Below are 16,751 nucleotides of genomic sequence, written 5' to 3'. Positions count from 1 at the left end.
CTGAATTAAGACTACAGTACAATTTTGCATCAAAGGGCAATCAATCAATAGTTAATTCCCAAGCAATTAACAAGAGGTGGATAATTAAAATTACTGAACAGACACGTTAGACACTAAATATTGGTTGTTCGTTGCAAGGAATGTTTATGCTAGACATATTAGTATCAAAATGGTATATAGGACTGTTGTTCTTAAAAAGTTAAAGAACGAAACGAATGATTTGTATTCTGGTTGAATAGCATTTTCATTTATAGTTAATTTCCCGATATGCCCTACAGAAATTGCAATTTTAACTCTTTTAGGTTACTTTTTGTGGGATTATTTGAAATCAATGGTCTACGTCAGGGGTTCCCAATGCTGCCGGTATTAAGACTTCCCCTTTGGGGGTCAATAAAATTTTAAAGGAGATCAGTGATGATCAAAGGGGACGATTGTAGATCGGTAGCCAAATATCCACGTGCAATTGATTGGCAGAACGAAGATCTCATTGATTACAAAGAAATATTATTACTATTATAAAATTGATAAATAATTATTTATTCATGTAAAACTGTATCATGCAGCAAAGGAAGAAATCATATAAAATAAGTCCAAGGAAAAAAATACAAAAAAATATTTAGTCTATTATAAAAATCAATATTTTATAAAGTATACAAATTTTTTATGGAAAAGGTGCAACAGAAAAATGTTAAACACAGGAACACACGAAAACGTAAAAAATACGAAGAACGTCAAACTTCCTCAGAAGATATATTGTTATATACCAGCCGCTTACAAAATTTAAAAAATAATAATAATAATGTTTGCTTCCAAGGCATTGAAAATTTGAATATGTGACCATGGCTTATAGAATTGCGATATATTCATTATGATGCAAGAAGAGTTGATCGCATTGAAGTAAGATGTTAATGCACAAGTCTTACTCAAAATACACGTGTACGCAACATTGTGAAATTTAAAAGTTATTCGATAGAACTCCTCCCTAATAAAGGTTATTACCGAATAAACATTACTGACTTTTCTCTATTCTCATCTTTTAGAAGGAGGCTTTAAACTGTCTAATTGTGTTTGATGGGAGTCCTGTCAACATCAACATCACCAAAAGAAATGTGCAGTAATGAAGACAATTTCAAAGTATGATTACTTTCAGTGCTGCTAAATTTATCCTTATAATTACAATCCTTAAAGAATTCCACCGAAAAAGTGTCAATAGCCATTTGAAAAACTTTGCAGAATGGGAAATGGCACCATTAGGGAAGCCAAAACAAAATAGAAACATCCATGATTCGCATATTCTAAATTAACTATACAGAATTCGTTTTGAATCATTTGCCTTGAGTGTAAGTAATATTTTCCCGTGTGAATGAAATTTTAAAGCACTAATTTGTTTGCTAAAATTGAATGCTACTCGAACACTTTACGAAACAGGAAACTACAGTCATTAGCCGAAAAGAAATAATGCGAGAACTTGGTCGATTTTTGAATCGCTTGTGTCAAGTAAACAAAATTTTCAATATTGAATCATCTACAAGCTATTAACATGAATTTTATCGTCACCATCAAAGCAAGTATGTATGAGAAAAAGTATAAAGATTGAAAAATACGATCAAGAGTTCCAAACTAAGCTTCCGCGATGAATTCTAAAAGCGCCATTTTATGTGGATACTATCATAAACCATTCCATTCCAGTTTTAGCTTTCAAGAAAACGAGTTTAGGATACATTTCAGACCACAGGTATTAAGCAAGGAGCCTGCAGGCAAAATTCATAGCAGAAAAAATGTTATAAATTCAGATGGTGTCGCTTTCAACTGGTTCTTCCGATAGCGAAACCGGATCGAAGAAGAAGAGTGGGTGATCTGCTTCAAAAAATGCGTCATCATCATCATCACTTTGTTTCATTTAAACTTTACGCATCGTTTATTGCTGAAACCTAGCCAGGCGACTCTCATTAGATGATTCTTTTTTTTTTTTTTTTTTTTTTTCTTTAATTCCACCGCCCAGACAGATCTTTTATATTTTGAAACAATTTTTCAAAAGTGAAAAATAAAAGAAATAGGCTTTGAGTATTGATTTTTCTGGTCAGAATTCTTCTCAATAAAAATATTTAATTACACTAATAGTTTCAGTTGTTGCAACGAAATAAGTTTACTATGAATGAAAATTAAGCCGTTTTAGCTAATTCGTGAAAACAATGAATTCTGAGACAGAAATCGTTCTAATTAATTTTATTAAAATTTTTACAAAAATAAATGAAATAAAAAACATAGAAACATTTCGCTTCTCTTCTCGAATCAAGAAAAGTCTTCACTCTTGCCAAATCACAAAGGTAAAGCTTTACTATTGAATAAAAATAATACCCAACTCGAATTTCAATTTTAAAAGGGTCTGTTTTATTTTGCTTATCTTTTTTGAACGTAAAATTGTAGAAAGAGAGAATATCAAAACATTAAAATGGTAGATCTGCGATTGGATAAAATTAAAAAGAAAGAAATATATAGGTAAGTGCACATGACCGCAATCATAATCATCGTTTAATTTTATTTTCAATGCAGACAATAATGTACTCGAGAAGTTGAGTTAGAAATTTTGCAGTTGATCTATACAGGGCTAAAATCTTACCTTCTTTATGAGATTCATTACATAAATTAGTACTTGTTTGCAAAATATTGTTTAGAAATTCCTTTTTAATTGATTAACTTACACTGTATTTAATAATACATTTTTATAACATCGAAAAAAAATGAAAGACCTTACTCATCTTCGATCGGCAACAGATCTATTTATAGTAAAAGTGTTTTTATCCTAAAATATCGATGGTAAACTTATTCGAAGCTTAGCTTTTTGCTACCATCATATTAAAGTTCTAAACCTGAATATTTGATGAATTAAATACTCTGTTCTTCATTACAGCACTCAAAATTTAAAATTTATTATTTATTTTATAACATCCAGAATTTTATAAGTAAAAATTCCGCCATTGTTATTTACAGAATATACATTTGAAGAAAAAAAAAAAAAAAAGAGGTAGAATTTTAAGAACATATTTTTCTTACGCGAAGAAATAAAATCAAAAATAAGCACGGTTAGAGTTAATTTAAATATTCTAAATATTATTAAATATTCGAGATAAATAATACCAAAAATGTTCTCTTGCGCATTTTTATTTAAAAATAAATGGCTTGATATTTTAATCATTATAACTGATAGGTTATAGAAAATGTACATTCAGATTAAATCCTTTTATGATATGTTGCCCAATCCTTGTTTTTCAAATCTTGCTTCCAAAAAGTATGTACGATACTTGTTTTGTTTCTAATTAAGAAAGAAAAATAAAACAATTCCATACTACACAGGAGAAAATGATGAACTGCCAAACATGTAAATTTAAGACAAAAACTACATATTGTTTTTCGGATCCATCATAATTTAGAATCCAAACTATCTAATTTTGAAGCCTGTATATCAAAACAATTCCCGATTTTTATCTCGTATGCTGAAAATTTAGAATTTTTAACAAGTATTATTAAAATAAACAAAAACTCCGATGTATTTATATTTCCGCCTTAGCAGCTTTTCATCAAGAATGCGAATGAAACACATTTTTATAGATGTTTACCCTATAATCAGGTACGTATATTTCGGAGATGCTATGATAGTTTAATTCATTTAATTTTATTTATTTTATGCTTCGTATAGTAAGATAGTTTAACGGACCATTTTATTCTTAAAATCTGAAGATAATAAATGATGAAAGTAAAAAGAAAATTTAGTTAGTATTAGGGAACAGTTATTTGAATTTCGTGTTTTAACCAACATTTTACATTTTTATTTTATTAAATGTAACCAACATTTCTATTTTTATTAAACTATTGAAAAAGATAGAAACTTTTCTATAAATTAAAAATATTTTAGTGTGATCACTTAAACTTTAAATTTAAGAATGCAGAAATATCCATAATTAAAAAGAAAAAAAAAAAAAAAAAGCCTCAAAAACTCTTATTTTGCAAAGCTAAAAGAATTATTTTAAGAATATTTAAAATTATTTAAATATTTTAAGGCTTTGAGTTTTAAATAACATAAAAATTATTTTGATGCTTTAAGTATGGTTGTAAATGTTTGAATCCTTTCTGACAGTATTTTTTTCTGTATTGTTGTAGTGTTTTATAACGTTTTACAGGTTTATTTTATTTATGGTTTTTAGGTTAATAATTTTGGGTCCATTTAGTGCTTAATCTAATTTACGGCCATATATCTTAGATTTAAGTGTTTGCTTGTTTATACAATTGTAGATATTTTAACTCTGAATGCAACTGCTTTGGAATTGCAAAAATAGTACAGCTAGAAGGCGAGATATAAGAAATTTCGTTCCTAAAAGGCTTTGGCGGTAATTTTTGTCGACGTTTGGCTAATTGTCCCCAACTTGCATATATAACTATAGAGACCGCAAGATCATGTAAGATTTAGTATTTTATATAAAATTAATTTTTTAATTCAAAAATACGAAAACATGAAATTTCGCATCATTAAAATCATTTCTGTGATTGAAAATATACGTCTACGACCAATTGTTGCGAAAATAGAGGCTGGGTAAGGACTTCTGTGAACACTGTGTTGCCCACCAGCGGCCGAGCGGTAAAGTCGCTGAACACTGGCAGTTCGGTCCGAGGTTCGAATCCCGCGAACGGGCTGGCTGCATGGGTGTTTTCGTGGTTTTCCCCATGTGTAACGTGTATACGAGCCAGTTTCCCTTAGAAAGTCCTCCACAAAGGCATCCCTACTCTTAGGCAGATAGCCCTCGTGTGCTTTGCCATAATTAAATACACACACACGAACACTGTGTTATGCTATATAATACTACTTTTCCTAGAACTCCTTCTAAAAACGTTGGCTTATTACTGTGATATTTTGAAAATCTATAATACTCATTCGAAAGTATTTCTAAATCTGGCGATGATAGATATTTAAACTCGTTTTAAACTCTCGTTTTTTTTTTACTCGTAATAAATACATCACCCTTGCCAGCACTGGTTTTCCACCCCGTTTTCTTTCCTCGCATTAATTTAGAACAAGGTAATGAGGTCACGTGATCGGCCTTTTTCAAACCAGATGACATTTGCAGGATTCGAAAGCTTCTCAAATGCCATAAAGAAAATGGTAGCTTTTTCTTGGGAATGGAGAAACTAATGCAATCGGATTGATACTATTAGATAATGAAAAATCTGCTCGTATGTACTTTTGTATGTTCCTTGCATTGCAGAAAAACGGCGACACCTAGAGCCATTCATTGAATTTTTAATACACCTAGTCTTCCATAAGATAAAAATGTTTTGTTTCGAACAGTGTTGCCACTGCTCGTTTCCAGATCGTTGAGTTTGTTAATGAAAAATTCATTACAGTTTTACAAAATGTGATATAAATAATAAAAGAAATTCGAAATTCAAAATTAAGGCGTCCAGCAGTGCATGTTCGGATGGAGAACTACGTCATTTAAAAACTGAATGACTCTAGGTTCCGCCGTTTTTTCATAATGCGAGGAACATACATACGTACATGGAGTTTCTTCATTATTTCATTTCTTTAGAAATAATACAGAGAGATAATATTAAGTGGCAACACGTTAAAAAATGATGAGCCGTTTATAGTGAACTAACGTAAAATCCCATTTCCAGACTAATAGCCTCTTTTGGACTAATAATAAATTTTGAATTTCTTTCAAATAATTCTTTAATGAATCAAATTTTTAAAGTTTTAAATATTTATCAATTTTGCTTTCTTATGAATTTTAAGCTTAACGCACAATTTTAAAACAGCATAATTGAAATTATGTATCAATATATAGGAAATCGTTTTGAATTTTCTCATAAATTCTAATTCTAAATATATTAATCAGTCTAAAATCACGGAATAATCAATGCAGTTCAGCATGGTTTTTGTGGGACTACATTTTGATTCCTTGAGTTTAACCGTAAGAGTTTGCAACATCATGCGCTCAAGGACTGGCTACATACTTCTATATCAAAGTACTTTTATCATTACTTTTGATAAACAAACTGACAATTACTACTTACATGTGAAGTTTCTTTACCTTTTTGACATTACAAATACATATCGCCTAATTCACTTTCTGTGTTTATAAATTCGAAGAGATATTGCCACTGCGTATGGAATAACTTTGGTTTATGTAATAGAACTTTATATGGTAACTTTAAAGATGTCAATGATTTCAAAGAATGAAATAAAAAACAAATAATTCCTCATGAAACATATAATGCTTTTTATTAATTACAATATTTCTACTGTAAATACCAATAATATTATTAAGTGGACAAATTAAAATTTAATATACGCTTTATAAATCAGCAAGGTTATTATAACTAAAATAAAGCTGTAAACTATTGAAAAGTACGTTTATTACTTTAAACTGCGTAGGCCATTAGACAATTACAAACTGATTAAATTTGAAAAATAAATTTAAAACTTTATGTTCTGACAAACGGCAACACTGTCAAGAATGATTATTTGTGAGAACGCGAGGAAAATGAAATAAAATCTTCTATTTTACAAAATGGCAACACTCGCCAGGTCGCATGGATAGTAGCTGCATGTTTTGCAAAGATTCGAAAATCCTGTAAGCCTTTTTCAAAGACATTTCTATCGCCAAAATTCCCATTCTGCTCTTAAAATTAAACTTGAAAGAACAAAACTGCCGGTTTTCTAACTAATTTCAAGCGTGATATTTCTGAAAACGATTAAGTAATATTTATTTAAGAATAAGGTTATGTCAATAAACACTAACCATGGCATTCGAATCCATCGCCTTCGTATCCAGGGAAACAGGAACAATAGAAACTGCCCATTGTGTTTGTACAGTGCGCAAATACATCACATGGTCTGTACTTGCATTCGTTTTCGTCTGAAAAATAAACACAATCATTAGAAAATTAAAAACTTATTCGCTGGTTTATGATCATAATGATGTTTAGATTTTTATTACGATTTATATTTTCAATATGGCAACACCAAAAGCTATTCTAAAATACTAAATCATTTTAAGGTATTAGTACAAGGGCAATATTTGGAAATTAATTACTTCCCGTAAAATGCGTAAGGGAAAAAAATACATAAGAAAAATAAAAACTAATTAATCGTTAAAACATTTCATAATTCATTATATTTGTGTTGTTCGTAAGCAATATTACGTTCTAGATAACATCGAATATAAATAAGTAATTAATTCAGGGAACATAAATTTATTATAAAATGCAATTAAAGAAAGGTTTTTATATAATAAGCATTCATTTAAAAGTGTAAGGTGCCTAAATAGTGAAATCTTTTAGATTAATTGCATTAACAAATGTATAAGCCATTTTTTTAAATTTATCATTACATCCCGCGCTCATATGATTCGCGTTATAAAACTGTTAATGAATTCTGTTAATAGAATTACTTAATCCGTTATTCCAATTAAACTATATGATAAAATATTTTTCCCTTTTTGTTTAATAATTATCATATCAATTTTTAAGTAAAAGCTAATGTTATAAAAAAAATTTTTAATTGTGTATTAAATAGTATTTTTAGTCTCAAACACACGCTATCGATGATGAAATATTTAGTCATTATTAAAACACAAGCAATAAATTAGAAGAAAATTATGAAATAAAGAAAAATGACTAAACATTCAGAGAATGAAGAAATCGCTTTGAATATTGAGTTTCGGAAACTGGATGCATACACAATGTTAAAACGAGACTTTATTTAAAGCTAAATTTAAAAAAAAAATCTCATATAGCCACGAGACTTCCTTGTATGTCCTATTAAATTATACTATTAAATTATACTTTATTAATTAAATTAAATTAATTAAATTCCTATTAACTTATACTTTATTTAAAATGCTGCCCTTCATTTAAAATTATTTCCACCAATTTCATTAGGAATATATTTCACATTCAGTCAATGTATTTTTCACTTCGCGGTAAGGCAAAATACATAAAGACTTAAAACATCTTCATTAAAAATTGTAAAAAACAGAAAAAACTAAGACACCAAATACAGATAAAAACAGTTTATTTTTTTCCCTTTTGCAATTAAATTTAGAGTTTCTAGGCATAAACAAGTAATTCAGTCAATGGGCAGAAAGACAAAATTTTCGGTGCACGCGAATCTAAAGTTAACTTTTGGTCAAGTGGACAAAAAGACACTGAAGTTGTTCCAAGTGACAGAATCAAGGACTTAATTTACTATACTACTAAGAGTTTCAAATGTAAACAAATTGCCGGCTCATTACGCCTAGCGAAGCTAACATTTTCAAACTGTTGATATTTTTACAGCTGTTGCATGCAGAATACCTAAAGGCATAAAAACTTTAACCGGAACAGAAAAAGAACATACATATATATGTTTGGAGCGGCCGATTGCAGCAAAAAAAGGAGGCGCCCAGCTACCAGCTAGATGTTACAGAAGTTCCATAAGCAAAATTTAAACGTTCTGCGGTTAGTCGTTTTTGAGCTATGCGAGATACATATCCTTCCGAATCTATTTTAAATACATTTTACAATATGTTTTGGAAGGAAGAGTCCTTTATTCTGTCGGTAAGTACAGATGTTCTGCCAAAAAATCGTTTAAATGGATTCAAGAGCGTTCAAAATGGATATTTTCTTAGAAATATGATACCCGATGAATTACAATGCTTCCTTGCACCGAGCTAGTAAACTTCGTCATTAAGTGAGCCAAGATGGCAAACTCAAAATGCTTTTATGCTCCGAATGCTCATAAAACATCAAATAGTGCAAAACATCGAAAAGTTTAAAAAATCCAGCAAAACATCAGAAATTAAGTTACAAATTTCATTGAAAAGATGTGTCTCCGCTTTATTCGATGTTTAGTTTGTTCGTTAAACGAAGATATACGCGAAAAATAATTTAAATATTAAATTAAAAAATTTAAATCGATTTTGAAAAAGTCACGCCCCGAGATTGTATTGTTATTGGCAACATTGTGTTCGATGTCTATCAGAAAGCAGAGTAAAAATCGATGGCAAAATTCGTAAACATGAGTAACATCATAAGTAAACTAAATAAAAGCTTAAAGTAATTTATTATATTTCTATTCTTCGCGAAGAATATTGCCAATTGGTAACATTACTTTCAAATGTAAATAAATAAATAATTTATATGAAACATAAATGTATTATAAAACGTAAATTTTTTTAAAATATATCAAAATAAATAGATAAAGGTCATAGATAAAGGTTTTTATGTATTTTCATAAGTGTGAAACATTTCACCAGATATATTTCCGAGTTTTACGACTGTAAAATCAAACTGAACACTTACCTGGCATTTCGCAGCCTTTTCCTCCGAAACCATCGTTACAGTAACAGAGATTGTCCAGACAAGCTCCATTAATGCACCGAGGCATCTTGGGATGGCAAAAATCTGTAAAAAGAAAATACAATATAATAAAAATAGATAAATACATAATGTTGAAAAAGAAATGTGATTACATTATATATTAAGATAAATAAGCATAAGTCTTTTCATATACGTAGTTGCATAAATAGTTGCATAAATCTGATGTGGATACCACATAACTTCCATGTACGGCCTATTATACACATTTTTACTGAACTTCATTTAACCGTATTTGCTCGAATTATTCTAATTAACTGAATTAAATTGAAAATGACATCAAAAATTGCAAATTTTCAAATTAAATATCCTGTTCAATTATTGTCGTATGAGAGTACGTACTTCTTGCATTTTATTTGTTCATAGCGAGTATAAAGAGTTTCCCAAAGATAAGAATAGGAATCGGGAGACAATATTAAAAGTTAGATTTAATTATTCGTCCCTAATATTGTTTTTTTTTTTTTTTTTTTTTTTTTTTTAGTCCAAAGGGTCTTAGACCCTGAAGGACTATTGTTTTCGTTTTGCGATTTTGCGTCGGACTCATAAACATCGGTTCACTTTTCAAACTGTTGCCACAAAATGTTAGAGTCCTGCATTATATTTGAAGAAATTAAATAATGAAAAATCTGCATAAATGATTGTCTATTTCTCGCATTGTGATAAAACAATGGTACATAGAGCCATCGAATTTTGAATGACGAAATCCTACTGCGAATATGGGCATCTGAAATCCCAAATTTGGAATTTGTTTTATTATAGATTTTATATTTTGTAAAACTTTAACGAATTTTTGATTTACAAACTCAATGCTTTAAAAGCGAGAAATGGAAACGTTATATATAAAAAAAAATACTTTTATCTCCAGCTCGCGAGACTGTGTATATCGGAAATTCTAAAGATATGCTTAATTTAACATTATTTTGCGATATTGCTCTTGAACTGAATTTTATGGTTTAAGTGCAAAGAACATGATATTTAATAAATAAAGGTAACACTCAAAACGTTAAAAAAACGCCCCTTTGGACGTAATTTAAAATCTGAAACATTTCAGATTTTTTTTTTTTTTTTTTTTTTTTTTTTTTTTTTAAATTTGACACTGGCGAAACAGGAATATTTTTGTCATTCGAATCACGTCTGTAATTAGAAGTATGTGTCTACGACCAACGATTACGAAAATAAAGACTAGATAAGGATTTTTAAGCCGGATAAGGGTAGTTGGTATATATATATAGCTTTGGTTACTTCAAAAAACAAGAGAAGGCAATACTAGATGTTACAGCAGTCCCACATACAAAATTGCAGCAGTCTGCGATTAGTCGTTTTTGAGTTAGGTGAGTTACAAACGTCATGAAAAAATACATTTGAATTCATTTTACAAACCGTTTTGGAATAAACGGCTCTTTATTCTGTCCGTACATATAGATGTCTCATCTTTTTTTCCCCTTTTTCTTTCACAAGAACTACTTTTAATCATTTTATTTTTATATTTGGATATTTAATTTTCTTTAAATCCTTTCAATTCTCTGATAATCTTCAGCTGTACTAATTTTCTAATAATCCATATTTATTTTCCTTATTTACCTTCTATTTACATTTCCCTATTTATTTCAATTTAAATCGTTAAATTAGTTGAAATGTGTTCATCAGACGATAAAATTTCCTTTTAATCGAGATTTGCCGAACAATGTAATTTACCATGTTTGTAATGTACCATTTTATTCACATTTTATTTTTTTCATCAAATTGTGAAAAAAAAAATTTTTTTGAGGAGGATCATCAGACAATAGTATTCCCTTTGAAATTTAATATCTTCATGAAACTAAAACACTTCCTTTTCATCATTATTTCTTCATCAAATAATAACGCTTCGTTTTAAACGTAGACTCTTCATCAAAAGATGACATTGCACTTTAACCGCAGTTCTCCATTAGATTTTAGAATTCCACTTTAATCGCGTTTTTTTTTCGTCAAATGTTAACATTCCATTTTAATGGATTTTTCTTCATCATATGAATATATTGCATTTTAATGGGAGTTTCCTCATCAGACGTTAATGTTCTATTTCCATGGCGAACTCTTCATCAAATGAGAATACTTCGTAGTACTCTTGATGTCTTCTTCAAACGATAATGTACCATTTTAATCGTAGCATACTCTAATTGTAGTTTCTTCATTAGATGTTAATATTCCACTTAAACAGTGGTTTCTTCGAACCATAATGTTCCATTTTCTGAGCAAACATTTCAGAAAGAGAAAATATACTGTTTTACTTGTAGTTATTCTTCCAGTGATAATATTCTTTCTAAATGGGAGCTATCGTATTTTTTTGCATATTTCCTCCCTTTTTTAAGTAGTTTTACCGTCTGAGAATCGACAGGGGAACATTACACGAGTCACTTCGTTCCTACAGTAAAATTATATAACAAATGAAAAGGAGTCGTGGATAAGCTACAATAAACTACAGGCAAACTATCACAATATTATCTATTTAAAGGGAACCTAAATTCCAGTACGAATACATAGTAATATTAACATTACTGTATATGATGGATAGAGCCGATATCTAACAGTAACTGAGCAGCCTCATTTACTTTATAAAGCTCCAGAGGCACCTCACACGAATGAATCTTGACCGCAGTTCCCAATTGGTACATCGAAGGAACTAAAGAGAAAGCGAAAAAAAGACCTGTATTTTTAAAGCTCGAGCCCATCAGCAGTCGATAAGGCTACATTGAGTTGGAACATAAATAAGAGAAGTAAGGTAAATCAGATATTTGAAAAGTTTCGTCAATGTGAAAACAACTGCCACGTCCAGGTAGCTTGAGGAATCTGCGCAAAATACATTTCAAGTAGTAAATGGAAAGGAAAATAAAATGGATGAAATGTCATTACAAATTGAATACACTGCAAAAAATAATCAATGGAATAAATACAGTTTACCGATAAATCTGGCCTTAGAAGTAAATCTATGTACAATAGAGGAAAGAGGAAAATAATGCAAATATTTGAAAAATTTTCAGAGCCTAACTCTAACCTGGGAGAAATACGCGAGTAAGTACGATCAATACTTTTTAATTGTTCTTAAAATGATCCAAGAAACAAAGTTGAAAAGTCTCGAAAATTCTCATTAGTTTATCAAATTTTGTTCTCTGAACTGAAAAGTGATTTAATTTAAGTTTATTACAACTAACCAATGGCCAAGCGGCTAAAATCGCCAAACACTGGTAGTTTACTCCCAGCTTTCTTTCCAGCTATTGAATGCGCTGTCTATGAGAACATTTCGTGATTTTTAGTCCATGTAAAGTAAATGCAGAGCAGTTTCCTTTCAAAAGCCTTTCAAGAAGGCATCCTTCGTATAAGCGTCAGTATAATGCTGTTCCCCATTATTTTTTATTTATTTATTTGTTGATTAGATACGTGTAATTTATTTTAAAGAGTCCTTAGCACCAGAGATGCTATTAGTCTCGAAACTCACTTTTCATCTGTATCGGTTTTTAGACCGAATCACTTTTCAAATTGTTCCCACCAAATGGTATCGCTATATATTACTTAAAAAAAAATTAAATAATGAAGAATCTGTACGGATGTATGTATGTTCCTAGCATTGTGGGAAAGCGACGTAAGAGCCACTGAATTTTTAATATACATAGTCCTCCACCTGAATATGAGCACCTCAAAAACCGAATTTGGAATTTGGATTTTACTTATATTTTGAAAAAACTTAACTTAACTTAATTTTAACTTAATATTAACTTAACTTAATTTTAACGAATAAACGAATTTTTGTTTAACAGACTCAGCGATTTGAAAGCGAGAAGAGGCAACGTCATTCTAAATAAAACATTTTTATCTTCGACTCGTCAGACTGTTGCCATTCGGCAAAATATAAGATATTTATTTTTCACTTTTAATCGACTAATTCGGCTATTCGAAAGCGATATGTTGCCATTACCTCAAATGGAATACTTATTATTTCCACGTACCAACATGTTGGCGTTCAGTAAAACGTGGGATGTTTAACTTAATAAACTTAAAAAATTTAATCTTTCTATAACCTAGTAGCAAACCAAATGACTGAAAAGCAGTAAATGCACTTAAAAATATTTTTAACATTTTATAATCCGATTGATTTAAATAAAATAAAATTTAAATCACGAGATGTCTAATTAGAAATATAAAATACTTTTACGAAACGGCAATAGCTGGACTTATTAAAATCTTAATATAAATTTTTCCTTTTTTGAACCCTATAAGGCGGCTGGTCCCTCGAAAGTCTCATTTTCAAAGAAATAGTATAGCGAATATAAAAGAATTTGTGGCAACCCGTAACAACCTATTGGGAATTCCAGAGATATGCGTTTTGAAATATTTTCTAGTTTTTAATTTTTCTAATTTTGCTGTTGAATTTTATGTGGCGTAAATACGAAGAAAGCGGTGCTTAATAATAAAGCTAAAAAGATTTTTAAAAAAGTGTTATCAGAAATGAGTCAAAGAGCAGATTAGTAATCTACGATGCTCAGCGAAAGCAAAAACAACTTCAAAGGATCTTCTGGTGCGAAGTTAAAATCTGAATCCTTTCAGATTTTCTCTCTTTCTTTTATTATGGTTATTATTATGTTCATTGATTAAGTGCGTGCAATTTATTTATTTTTTTAATTCATCTTTTCTTTAATAAACCCCAATTTTTTTAATGTTAATATGTTGCAAATTTTTAATAAAGTAAGACTTCACTTAATTGAGGAGTGGCTGCGAAAAATTCAGAAAAAAGTATGAGCGAAAAACATTAAAAAAATCTCCATCTAGTGTTATTGGGAAAGAAGGATTTAAAAAGGAATATTTTTTTCATTCGAACGTGTCCTCGGCGCCGAAATGGCGTCACTTTCTTCAAAGTATTCGAAGAAACGAAACGTAGGCCAGGGCCACTCAGCCTACAGGAGGGGGGGGGGGTACCCTCTACCTAATTATTCTACTCATGATTTGAAGTGGCATCTGGGAACGAGGTGGGGACTTCTAACCAAGTCCCTCCCTTTATCCTTCCTCCTGGAAGGCAACGCACGTTTACGCATATAATAAAATGATCGCTAGGAATAACTGTAATGATTATACTTGTGAGGAGAAAAAACTATCACGACTGCTGGCAACATCACGCCGTATCGTACATTATATCAACAAAGAAAAAACAAATGGAGTGTTTGTTCGTCGGCGGTGTTATCACAAATTTTGCGGTTGAATTATGCGCCTCTGGATACTATCGGAAAGAAAATTCGAAGAAAAATAAAATATTGTTCGTAAAAATTTCTGATGATCGGTGTAAGAATGGGAAGATTTTTGAGGAATAAATTGTTAGAATTTTTCAACCAGTTGAGTGTCACGGCATGGAATAATGACTGGGAATTCCTGATTCGAAACATAATAATTAAAGTATCGAAGAGAAAAAGGGAGGGTCTACGTGCGGTTGCAGTTAATGGTTAGTGTTACATACTTGCGTATATCCGCAACTTGCTGGGGAGTGGTAGTTAGTTAATAAAAGGCCTGTTAGCGTTCAATATGTGCACCATTAACAACATGACAGACGATATGCATATTTTGGCAAGAACATCTGCAGCTGTTAGTAATTCTATCCTCTAGATGTTCAAGATTACCAACTCTTTCGCTGTAAATCTCATTTTTTATGTAGCCCCTCAAAGGACTCTCGTAAGACCACGAAGCAGTGGCGTGGCTTGAGGAAGGGAGGGCAATCCGCCTGCACGTCACATTTTTAAGGGTGGCATATTTGCTTTCTCGAAACATTATTTCATAACAGTTATTTAGGCGGATGGTCGAGATAGGGGAAAACAATTAGATTTTAAATTGCCATACAGAGTTAAACTAGAAACAAAAAGAGTTTTTACTCTAGATAAAGTATTAAAAAAAATCACAGCAAAATTTCAGTAGCTATCTGCGTCGAAACTTGTGAATCGAAACTTCGAATATCAAGAAAATTATAGTCAGGGGGACATTCGTAAGGCAGAATTCCTCGTTAAGAAAGAGGTATTTCAGAGTTTTAATTCCGTTACTCTTAGGAAAACAAAACGGGAACGTGAAAGAGCGGTTGTTTTGAATTCTTTGCAGTTTATTTTAAAATACAATCTCCAGAACAAACCTTGTAATACCAGTGCAAACGTTCCTTTCAATTGCTAAGTCCTTCTATAGAGAAAAAACATTTTCGGCAAAAATCATTTTACGCGTGCAAATGTATATTATTTCGAATTTTGTATATATGCAAATAATTTTAGTGAAAATATGCGTGAAATTGTAACATTTTGTGTATAATGTAACACGAATTTTTGAAAGAGACGAAGCTCGTCAGAAACATAAGATCGTAGGAGAAGCCCACGATCTGCAAGCCTACGACTGAGTAAATACAGTCTGTCTATCATAGGAAAAGCTTTCGCCAGTTAGTCTGCAGCTGTCTGTTGCCGTAGAAACGAGCCTTGACACATTTTCGGCAGGGGTGTCTTGAAGACTAAAGATAACACTTTTCCCCTCAGCCAACAGTCGCCAAAAACAAAATAACAATTGGTTCGCCTCTATTTAAAATATACTAGCCCTGTTGCTATAGCGATTGCCATCCGCCAGACACTATGGAGGGAGTTGTTCTCGTAGACTGACAGTAGTTCTGTCGTTAAATTGGCAAGATATCGCCAAGCTGCAGCTTGTTTAGGTGACAAATTTTTGTGAGTTTCAGCTGCCCTGGCCGATTGAAGAAAAGATTGGTCTTGCTGGGGATACTTTAAGTTTAGGATTAGACCCTGCTTTGTAGGTGTGCGTTCGAAATTTTGTCATTATATGGGCAATCTTAGAGTCTCTACACATGTTGAAATTAAATTTTAGAATTTTTATATTTTGTGAAAGAAAGCGTCATGTTAAAACCAGGTCCGGACTGCCCACGCCTTGTAACTCACAAGTCGGTTATGATAGGTTTATTTTTAGGGCCTCTATTAAGTGGCCCTAGAATCACAGCAAAGTGGCCACAAACGTGACCACAAACGTGAAAGTCCCTGTGGATCACAGCAACGTTGACGTTTGCTGCCGCATGGTCATCTTTCCTGGATCATATTTTCTGCGGTTTAATATGCTAGTACAAACTTCTTCGGTCTCCAAATTACTCTGTTGAAATTAGTTCCAAATCACAAACGTCCATAATTTCATAAATTTGTTTCTTTATTACTCGTAAAAATGTATAAAGTTCGAAAATTTTGGAAATGATATTTATATTGTTTTAAAAAACGGTCTTCAAAATATACGACACTACAACAAACCAATAGGCTGAAATGTTTTGAAAAGTACAACGCATT

General features: G+C 31.1%; 1 protein-coding gene across 1 annotated transcript in view; it reads right to left on the bottom strand.

The window, feature by feature from the left end:
• Positions 1-16,751, bottom strand: part of LOC118193205 (uncharacterized) — a 343,543-nt gene that overhangs the window by 174,058 nt on the left and 152,734 nt on the right. Inside the window, exons 4-5 of the mRNA XM_085818627.1 lie at positions 9,340-9,441; positions 6,798-6,914 (exon numbers count right to left, since the gene is read on the bottom strand). Of these exons, the coding sequence (XP_085674753.1) occupies positions 6,798-6,914; positions 9,340-9,441 (219 nt within the window). The remainder of the gene's footprint in view (positions 1-6,797; positions 6,915-9,339; positions 9,442-16,751) is intronic.

The sequence above is a fragment of the Stegodyphus dumicola genome, chromosome 1 (genome assembly GCF_044657685.1).
Source record: "Stegodyphus dumicola isolate Sdum_Otavi_A_Nest chromosome 1, ASM4465768v1".
In the NCBI taxonomy this organism is placed as follows: Eukaryota; Metazoa; Arthropoda; class Arachnida; order Araneae; family Eresidae; genus Stegodyphus; species Stegodyphus dumicola.
Note: the sequence above shows the minus strand (reverse complement) of the source record. Positions and strands in the feature narration are given on the sequence as shown.